Below are 10,107 nucleotides of genomic sequence, written 5' to 3' on the forward strand. Positions count from 1 at the left end.
GTTAAATCATCTGAGGGGGGGGGCAGAGTTAAATCATCTGGGGGGGGGGCTTCCAATACGTTTTGCGCGCACGGATCAGAAACCGGAGAGAAACGGAGAGGAATCGTGCGCGAAGGAAAAACAATCCGCCCTCGTGATAAAACGTGAAGTAAGAAACTCCCCACGGAGGACGACCCCCCCCCCCCCCCGTTCAGTCCCGGAACACGCGATGTTGCATCAACCGATAAAACAACCGATTCCCGCTGACGTGGAAACTTAATCGATCAATTTAAGATCCAGAAAGCGCACGCGCACACGCACACACCGGAGACACAAAGACATGCACCAACCAGCGGCTCCCAGCAGCCGCCCCGAACCTACCGGCTGCGGTTCCCGTGCATGGCTCGCGTCTCCGGGGCTTCGAGCCTCCATCCACCTGCGGAGGAAGCGGCGCTGAGGAGGAGGAAGAGGAGGAGGAGGAGGAAGAGGAGGAGGCGGAGGCGCAGTGATGCTGCGTGAGGGAGCTCGACATCCGACTGTTACCGGAGGAGAGATGGAGCGGATCTGGCGTTCATCAGCACCGACGCGGGCGCGACGTGCGCGCGCACTCAGCCACAGCAGAGCCTCTGATATATTTACGAGCAAAACACTCACGCAAACAGATGAAGGCAGACACGCGCGCACGCGTGTACGTGCTGGTTGGCTGGGGAAGATAATAACCGGTTTTAATAAGAGGGGGGGAGCCAGAGGTGGACCACAGGCTCCTCCCACAAATTTCTCAAACTAAGGAAAAACGAAAAGGTGCCTTGGAGCCCCGCCTCCACATGGTGCGTTGGGGAACAGGTGCCTTGGAGCCCCGCCTCCACATGGTGCGATGGGGAACAGGTGCCTTGGAGCCCCGCCTCCACATGGTGCGTTGGGGAACAGGTGCCTTGGAGCCCCGCCTCCACATGGTGCGATGGGGAACAGGTGCCTTGGAGCCCCGCCTCCACATGGTGCGTTGGGGAACAGGTGCCGTGGAGGAGCCCCGCCTCCACATGGTGCGTTGGGGAACAGGTGCCTTGGAGCCCCGCCTCCACATGGTGCATTGGGGAACAGGTGCCTTGGAGCCCCGCCTCCACATGGTGCATTGGGGAACAGGTGCCTTGGAGCCCCGCCTCCACATGGTGCATTGGGGAACAGGTGTCTTGGAGCCCCGCCTCCGAGTCGGATCCAGTCGACTGAGGAGCAAATCCTGTTTTACATCATTTATTCATCGACATGTCGTCTACAAGGTTAAACACACAGAGGAAGAGGAAGATGAAGATGAAGATGAAGATCAGAGTTCTAAACCATTAGACGGCGTTATTCGATTAAACTCGGCGTCTCTGAGAACGCCGACGGCGAGCAGGACCGTCTGAGAGGCCGTCAGAGTTCGGTTTCAACAGAACGAGCAGACGAGCAGAAAGCAGAATCGCTGACATCGGCGCTTCCAGACCGGGCGGTTCCGGTTACCGGACGGCGCTCGGCGCTCAGCGCTTTGCCCGAGACGAATCCTAATCAGCCGGATACCAAACACCGGATCAGCTGATGCGGGACGCCGAGTCCACGTCTTGCTGTCCAGGTGAGGTTTTACAACACTTCGACACGTCTCGGCTGCTTCTAACAGGAGGCGGGAGGGGGCGGGGTCACGTCGGCAGACGGGTGGAAGCAGCAGGAATGATGGCGTCGGTTAACCTTCACGGGACGAACACGTCCTGTGTCCGGCCTCTGGAGGCGCCGCTGAGTTAAAGCCGTCGTCAATCAAGCTCCAGGAAATAACGGCGCCGCCTCTGAACCCAGAGACAGGTCCAAAGTCCAGATTCAGAGAGACGGGTCCAGAGTCAGAGAGACGGGTCCAGATTCAGAGAGACGGGTCCAGAGTCAGAGAGACGGGTCCAGAGTCAGAGAGACGGGTCCAGAGTCAGAGAGACGGGTCCAGAGTCAGAGAGACGGGTCCAGAGTCAGAGAGACGGGTCCAGAGTCAGAGAGACGGGTCCAGATTCAGAGAGACGGGTCCAGATTCAGAGAGACGGGTCCAGATTTTCTTGCTGGGGGTTTTATTCGTGTGGAACAATAAAGCAGACCGTGTGAACGCGCTCGGAGGCGTTGAACGCAGCATCACCTGGGAGACGTCCCTTATGAGACATCGTCTCTCGCAACGCCGGCCCCTTTTCAGTCCAACAAAAGTCGTCCTCTTGGAAGACCAGCGGCTCCAGACTGAAGCCTTATAGAAGGGGAGGGACCTCAGAGCAGCTGCTGTGACCCGTGGCGGTGGGAGGAGTCCCCGCGGATGCCCGTGGACGGTCCCCCCCGGCGCCCTGGCACCGCACGATGTTGGACAGGTCAAAGGCCGAGCCTTTGCTGGGGTCCACCTCCAGCCACTCGGGAGCGGCAGTCCTCCTGTTCAAAACAGGAAGTGAGGTCGGTAACCACGCAGCGATGGAACCGTTAGCATGTGGATGCTAATCCTGCTTCCATCGCGACCTCGCCTGTGGACGCCACGTCACGCCGAGTGACGTCAAGGCGGCGACGCGTGGGCGACCACGAGACGATGTCAATCAGGAGGTCCTGATTTTACAGGAAGACGTTGGAATTTAATCTCAAGTGCAGCGTGCCAAGAACGGCGGCGGCAGACGAGGCGGTTATTAAGAGGGGAATAGCGCTGCCCGTGACTGAGTTCTAACCGCCAAGATAAGAGCCGGACGGAGCGCGTCACGAACACTCGGGGGGACGGAGCGATAGCGCCCCCTCTTCCGTTAAGCATCACAATGAATCTGGTTTATTAATTAAAACGAGACACAAACCGGGGCTAAAGATTCATGACGGTGGATCCTGGTCTACGTTTAGCTCCCCATCCCGCTAACGCTAACGGGCCGCTAACGCTAACGGGCAGCACTTCTCCGTGAGAGACGGATGGAGTCATTCTCCTGATGCCCTCCGATGGAAGGCTGTGGGTGGAGCCGGGGTCAAAGTTCACCCCTCCGCTGCGGACGCAGCTTCATCACCGGCGCTCTGAGCCCTTTGATGGGGCCGGATGAAGGACAGGACGCTAATGATGTTACCGTGGTGACAAGTGCCCCCCCGGAGTCTGAGCGTCACGGTCAGGCTTTTAAAAAGGCTGACAAAGCGAAATGCGCACCTGAACGTTCCACGCTCGGGGGCGTGATCAGTGTCGCATCATCAATGAATTAAAAAGTGGAACTATTGAGCGTTTGAGTTCGTCCTTGACCTCGGAAGGAGCGGCTTCCTGTCTGAGGCCACAGAACGAGGCTAACGAAGACCACACTGAGGTTTTAGTTCCGTTTTCCTGGAACCGTGTCTCGAGTCCTTCTGCGTGTCCTGACAGGCGCTGTCCCAGAATGCATCCCTGCCGGCCTGAAGCCACGGGAGAAGCTGTGAGCGCCTCGCCGCAGCTCAAGGTCATCCGTAGCCGTTAGCGGGACACGGCTATCGCCCACGCAGCTGCTTTAAAATAGGCCTCGGTAATTAAGACAGCAGGGACCCGATGAGCCGGCGAGGCCCCCGGGGGACTCTGATAAACCTGGACCCTGTGAACCCTGAGAGACGCGGGTCTTCAGGGTTCAGGTAGACGAACCGAAGAGCCTCACCTTTCCTCAGGTGAGCTGCTGCGTCTGGCTGGACGTCCCCTGGGTGGACGAGGGATGGTCTTCTTCACTTTGACTTCGCCTTCAGCCTAAAAAGAGGGAAACGAGTGACACGCTTCCATTCCTGAGAGGTTCGCCTCGGGCGCCGTAGAGGCGGAGCCACGTCAGCACTCGACTCGTTCCCTCATGAAACCACGGACCACGAAGCCCCAGGTCCTCACGGCCCGGGACGCAGGCGGCACACAAGACCAGAACGCGGGACAGAATCCATGACGGGGGGGGGGGGCTCCAACCTGCTACCTGAATGATGCAGGTGCTGAATAGAACTTTGAGTACGTTCTCTCTGGACCCGCCCCCCCCCCCGCACCTACCCTGGGCATGGTGAGGACCAGGTGTCCGGTGGTTTGGGACCTCTGAGCCGTCGAGCTGTCGGGCTTCACTTCGGCAGGCAGGACCACCTGAAATACCTGCAGGGTAAATTATTCAGAACTTTAATTAGCAGGATTAATGTGCCGACCCGGCGCCGCCCCCGTCCCACCGGGCCGAAGGACGAATCATTCCGGGGCCTTTTTTAGGTCCTTGTGACGAGAATAGCGGCGATCAGTCACGGGACCGACATGAGACATGAGACATGAGACATGAGACATGAGACGGGGAAACAGGCGTAAAATGAGACTCCTTTCGTCCCTTTCCTGGGGGGTTCGGTTGTTTGACATCGAGTTCAAACGGGTTCTGGTGACCCGGGTTGAACGGCGGTTAAAATGTGACGCTTTTCGTTTGTTCCTTTGATGCTGGCTTTTCGGGCGAATCAGCAGATTGCTCGGCACCTCTGCGAGCGCGGTGAAAACTTGCTGAGTCATCTGATCTGTAAACCCGGGAGGATCATTCTCAGTCCGGAGCTGATGAGCCGTCACGCTGTCGAGCATCTCTTCAATCTAAAGACAATAAAAAGGCTTTCTTCTACCTTTCCTTTGATGCTGACTCTGGCGTAGCTTGGCTGAACGTCCACATCTATCAGGGAGGTGTCCAGGTGCCTGCGGGGGGGTTGGAGGGCACCTCAGGTTAGTTTATATCAGGATGCACTGGGCGTACTGGGAGCGTACTGGGAGCGTACTGGGAGCGTTCTCGTCATGTATTATTTGTGACGGATCAATAAGATGGATTCTGGTTACCTGTAAACCGCCAGGTCTAAGATCACCGCGTTGTTTTCTTCATCTTCAGTCAGAGAGAAATCCAGCCTGTAAAAAACATCTTCTGCTTTTATACGTGAAAATAGAGTTATGATTGAATATTTGTTCACAAGTGTTCAAATAATCAATAACGTTTTATGATGTTCCGTCTTTCTGTAGTGATTAGAGCATCGTCCCGTAAACCGATCAATTAAAACAGCCGACTTTAAACGGCAAACATTAATCAAAGTCTTTGTTTGAGCTTTTTGATTATTGATCACCAGGATGACATCACCACATCCTGAAGCGTCACACCTCCTGGTGGCGTTAACTCCACTTCACTATTATTATTGATTTATGATCTCACCTCTCACGTTGGAAACAGGAAGCGTGTCGTGTTTACTTTGAGTGTTTACTTTGAGTGTTTACTTTGAGTGTTTACTTTGGCGTGTTTACTTTGGCGTGTTTACTTTGGCGTGTTTCCTTTGGCGTGTTTACTTTAGCGTGTTTACTTTGGCGTGTTTACTTTGGCGTGTTTACTTTAGCGTGTTTACTTTGGCGTGTTTACTTTGAGTGTTTACTTTGGCGTGTTTACTTTGGCGTGTTTACTTTGGCGTGTTTACTTTGAGTGTTTACTTTGAGTGTTTACTTTGAGTGTTTACTTTGGCGTGTTTACTTTGGCGTGTTTACTTTGGCGTGTTTACTTTGAGTGTTTACTTTGGCGTGTTTATTTTGAGTGTTTATTTTGAGTGTTTACTTTGGCGTGTTTACTTTGGCGTGTTTACTTTGGCGTGTTTACTTTGAGTGTTTACTTTGGCGTGTTTCCTTTGGCGTGTTTACTTTGGCGTGTTTACTTTAGCGTGTTTCCTTTGGCGTGTTTACTTTGGCGTGTTTACTTTGGCGTGTTTACTTTGGCGTGTTTACTTTAGCGTGTTTACTTTGGCGTGTTTACTTTGGCGTGTTTCCTTTGGCGTGTTTACTTTGGCGTGTTTACTTTGGCGTGTTTACTTTGAGTGTTTACTTTGGCGTGTTTACTTTGAGTGTTTACTTTGGCGTGTTTCCTTTGAGTGTTTACTTTGGCGTGTTTACTTTGAGTGTTTACTTTGGCGTGTTTCCTTTGGCGTGTTTACTTTGGCGTGTTTCCTTTGGCGTGTTTCCTTTGGCGTGTTTACTTTGGCGTGTTTACTTTGGCGTGTTTCCTTTGGCGTGTTTACTTTGGCGTGTTTACTTTAGCGTGTTTACTTTGGCGTGTTTACTTTGGCGTGTTTCCTTTGGCGTGTTTACTTTAGCGTGTTTACTTTGGCGTGTTTACTTTGGCGTGTTTACTTTGGCGTGTTTACTTTGGCGTGTTTACTTTGGCGTGTTGACGTTCATGACGCGTCCATCGGCTGTAATCAGCGTCCGTTCCTTCGGTTTCTGCTCCTCCTTCCTGCAGACAGACAGCAACGCAGAACAACGTGAAGCTCCGCCCCAGCCAATAAGCTCCGCCCCACAGCCAATGGACAGAGGGCACCGTGGTGAATGGGAGCCTTCTTCTGCTTTCTCCAGTTCTTATCAGCTCCATCATATTTTATATCTTATTATGAAGGTTGTCGGTGTAATGGCGCCATCCAGTGGCCAACATCTCAAACTTCAGCCACAACACGGCCGTGAGACGCTTTCAGGTTCTTACTTCTCCTTTGCCTTTTTCTTCTCCAGGAACCGGTGAGCCTTCAGACGAGACTCGGGGGTGAACGAACACGGTGTGTGCCAGAACTCCCACTCCTCCTCATCCTCCAGGATCTCCTCCACCTCCTGGTTCTCCTGATCCTCCTGTACCACCGGACTACACCGAGGAGATGCATTTGACTGCGTCTGTGCTTCAGTCCGGTTTCAGGCTTCATTTAACTTTAGAGACTTTTTATTTTCTCGTTACCAGAACTCCTTTCCTCCTCCTGCCGTCCTCTGCGCCTCCTCTTTCTCTCCGGCTCTTCTCTCCAGGTATTCCCTCTCCTGCTCCCACACTCGTCTCCTGACCTCCTCCAGTCCCTGAGAGGCTAGGATCCTCTCCGACCGGCTGATCTCCGTCCCGTCCAGCCACTGAAGACGAAGACAACGCATCGTTTTTACGGGGCTCGGACTGACCAGGTGAGGTGGGCGGAGTTACCTTGAGCTGGGGCAGAGACGCCACAACGTACTGCCTGTAGCCCTCGAACCCGGTACAGGGGTTCCCCACCAGGAACAGCTTCGAGAGGTGGGGGCAGGGCTTCAGGGACGCCACGCTGCTCAGACGGCCCACAAAGTTCACGGTCAGATCCAGCTTCCGGAGACTCTCGCAGCCTGGGGACAGGAAGTGGTCACATGTCACCACAGAACACAACCAGGAACGTAGATCAACCAGTAGAACGTAGTACCAGTTCAAGGTACATGTATTATAAATATGAATGTAACGTTCAGGTCCACATCCTGACCTTCAAGGTTCTCAATGACTTCGATGTTGTTCAAGGTCAGATTCAGATACTCCAGCTTCTTCAGACGGCCGACATTCTCTGGGTTAGAAATAAAGACGAACGTGTGTGGAATGAAACTGTTCTGGATGCCCCCCCCCGGCCCCCCCAGCGCTCACCGATCCGGGGGATGAGGTTGCCGTGCAGGAGGAGGATCCTCAGGTCGCGGCACCACCTGTCGATGTGTTCGATCCGCTCGATGTCTTCCTGGTGCAGCGAGATTTCCTGCAGGGAGGAGATCTCGCCCTCGTTGTGTTCGGCCCGTTTGCGGACCAGGTCCAGGGTGACTGGACAGACGAGACACGCCCAGGGGCGGGGCTTGTGATAGATGATCGATAGCGTTCTGGGAGTGTTCTTTTGTTTTATTATCACTGATTATTTACGTGTATTTTATGTTGCCGTGTTCTTGTTTGGTTCTATTGTGTTAATAAAATAATGGAAATAGTTCAAAGACTGGGGAAAAAATAAAACATTTGTCTTACCTTTTACTTTAGGAATGCAATAATCTATCAATTATATAATAATTCATCTATTCATAAATATAGTTACCTTTCATCGTTGCTATCTTAACATTAGCAGCGCGTGTAAGCTTATTATGTTAGCATAATTAGCTTTAGCTCGTGCTTGGCGCTAAGCTAGATTTAGCTTGCGCCGGTATGAAAAGTTAACGCAGGTGACGTCACCCACAGAACTAAGTTAACGGGTGACTTCATGAGTTTTAAAAGTTACGAGCGTAAACATGTAGATAAACGTTTCCCGGGCCCGTGACGACGTCTTTAAACCGTTTTTATTAACTTACTGTAAACCATCTTCCTCAGTTGTGGCGCGTTGCCGTAGAAACCGTCCTGGTGCTGCGTTCTGGTGACGTCGGGAATACTGAAAACGCCAATTTACAGGTCTTCGGTTAAATATATTACATACCGTGGTAGATATATTTTTCAATGTATCTGTTAAGAATGACTAAAATGATAAAATAGTATGTAATAAACAGATCAATAAAAATTCTGTGTGATTTTTATAAAAACCGTGACTTTTTTTTTAAACGAAGTTTCGCATAAACATCTAGATTTTTCGATTTTAAGATTTAACGCGTGAAAATGTTAACTGGCATCAAGAAAACAAGATTATCGTGAATCGACACTTTCCTGCCAGTCAGAATAAAGTATCTATTTTTGATTGATTGTTTTGCGTCGCTAGAACTTTTACATGAAAGCTGCAGTTTCCAAGGCGCCCTAAAGGCAGCACCGTGTCATTCACTCCCGTTTTATTTTGAAAGGAGCTTTACGGAAGTTGTTGACGTCACGCCGAGGAGGACGAACCCCCCACTAACAACAAACAACGAGGCTGTCCCGCGGCGTCGCTCGTCCCTCCCGGCCGGTAACGACAAAGGCGAGTCCACCGGCGGACACCGCTCTCTCCCCGCGCCGGTAGATTCACGGTTGTTGTTGTTGTCGATCACGTCCGCTGCAGATGACGAGCTACCAGGCGTTCCACTCGCAGCTGGCGTCCATCATGGAGGCGCTGACGACCGCCGCGGTGGCGGAGATCTGCGGGCTGGTGGACGGAAGCTACGCGGTGCTGCAGCGGGAGATCTCCCGCCGCCGCGACGAGAACGAGGCGCTGCGGCGGAAGCTGGAGCTGATCGAGGGCATCATCGGGCGGGGCTGCGGGGACGGCGCGGCCGTGCTGGCCTACGGGAGACCGGCGGACTTCCCTACCGGTGAGTCTCCGGTAGGGAATGTAGAATGTTATTTCAGGCTCAAACTCATTCGTGACGTAAACAAACAAAGCGTCATCCTCCGCCTCCTGGACGTGACGTCACCCTGCCGGGGGTCGCTGCTGACCCCGTATCTGTTCTCCCCTTCGGAGAACCCTGATGGTTCTGTGCGTGTTCTCCCTCAGCGCGGGTCGCGGCGCCTGGACCGGGCCTCGAACATCCAAAGGCGAACCTCAGAGGAAGTGGGCGGGTCCCAGCGAGCAGGGCGCTGTCGCCTCCAGCCAATGAGGTGAGAGGGGAAGTTAAATGTCTGTGACGAATCGATGCGTCGGTAAATTCACTTCCTGTCTCCGGCGTGCTCTCAGAACCATCGGGACGTTCTGATTAAAGAGGAGACGCCGAAGGAAGAAGACAACGACGGGGAGGAGCTGCTTCTCGATGAGGACGGTGAGGCGGGAAGGGCGTGGCCGGTAACGTTAACGACCCGGTAATGACGCGGTAATAACGCCAGGCTTCGCCTTGTGGCCGTTCCAAACGTTTACCTGTGGTTCTGTGTCAGAAGGACGGGATCTGCAGCCGCCGGAGACCCGAGACGGCGAGCACGGACCCTCCGGGGCGGTGGCGGCGGCGGAACACGGGGGGCCCTGGGACCAGAGCGGCAGTGAACCACCAGAGTCCAACAGCTCGCCGGGCTCTCCCGGTTCTCCGGGGCCCCCGGGGGGCCCTCGGAGCAGCTCGTCCGACGTCGTATTCAACTTGGAGTCGGACTGTGAAGGTCCGTCTGCAGCTCAGAGGAGGACGCGGTTCGTCCTCGGGCCAGGAGGAAGCCCCGCCTCCGAGCTGAAGAGGGGCGCCCCCGTGCCCCCCCTGTCCTTCGACACAGAGATGGACCTGTCCTCCTCCTGGTCCAGTCAGGGCCTGGCGAGCACGGTGCCCGCCCCCCACCGGACGAGCCTCCCGGACACAGCGGCGGATATGAACGCCGCCGCCCTCCCGTTGGCTCTCGGCCTCAGCGGGTCCCGGCTGGACCCGCTGGACCTGAACAGGTACTGCAGGGACCGGCGCTTCGTCTGCAGCTACTGCGGCAAATGCTTCACGTCGTGCCGGAGCCTGGAAACGCACGTGCGCGT

At 54.2% G+C, this 10,107-nt stretch overlaps 2 protein-coding genes across 2 annotated transcripts in view; one reads left to right on the top strand and one right to left on the bottom strand.

Moving 5' to 3' along the window:
* Window positions 1–2,225: 2,225 nt before the first annotated feature.
* Window positions 2,226–8,069, bottom strand: dnaaf11 (dynein axonemal assembly factor 11). The gene is given in 12 exon segments (XM_068748995.1): window positions 2,226–2,400; window positions 3,609–3,694; window positions 3,977–4,072; window positions 4,570–4,639; window positions 4,778–4,843; window positions 6,129–6,193; window positions 6,431–6,599; window positions 6,723–6,853; window positions 6,921–7,093; window positions 7,225–7,302; window positions 7,380–7,547; window positions 8,060–8,069. Coding segments are annotated over 12 exon segments (1,287 nt in total).
* A 665-nt stretch (window positions 8,070–8,734) lies between these two features.
* The window catches only part of LOC137904793 (B-cell CLL/lymphoma 6 member B protein-like), a 1,569-nt gene continuing 196 nt past the window's right edge, over window positions 8,735–10,107 (top strand). Inside the window, exons 1-4 of the mRNA XM_068748996.1 lie at window positions 8,735–8,980; window positions 9,163–9,266; window positions 9,343–9,424; window positions 9,540–10,107. The exon at window positions 9,540–10,107 is cut by the window's right edge and continues 196 nt beyond it. Coding sequence (XP_068605097.1) covers window positions 8,773–8,980; window positions 9,163–9,266; window positions 9,343–9,424; window positions 9,540–10,107 — 962 coding nt within the window. The 5' untranslated portion in view covers window positions 8,735–8,772. The remainder of the gene's footprint in view (window positions 8,981–9,162; window positions 9,267–9,342; window positions 9,425–9,539) is intronic.

This window comes from Brachionichthys hirsutus, chromosome 15 (assembly GCF_040956055.1).
Source record: "Brachionichthys hirsutus isolate HB-005 chromosome 15, CSIRO-AGI_Bhir_v1, whole genome shotgun sequence".
In the NCBI taxonomy this organism is placed as follows: domain Eukaryota; kingdom Metazoa; phylum Chordata; class Actinopteri; order Lophiiformes; family Brachionichthyidae; genus Brachionichthys; species Brachionichthys hirsutus.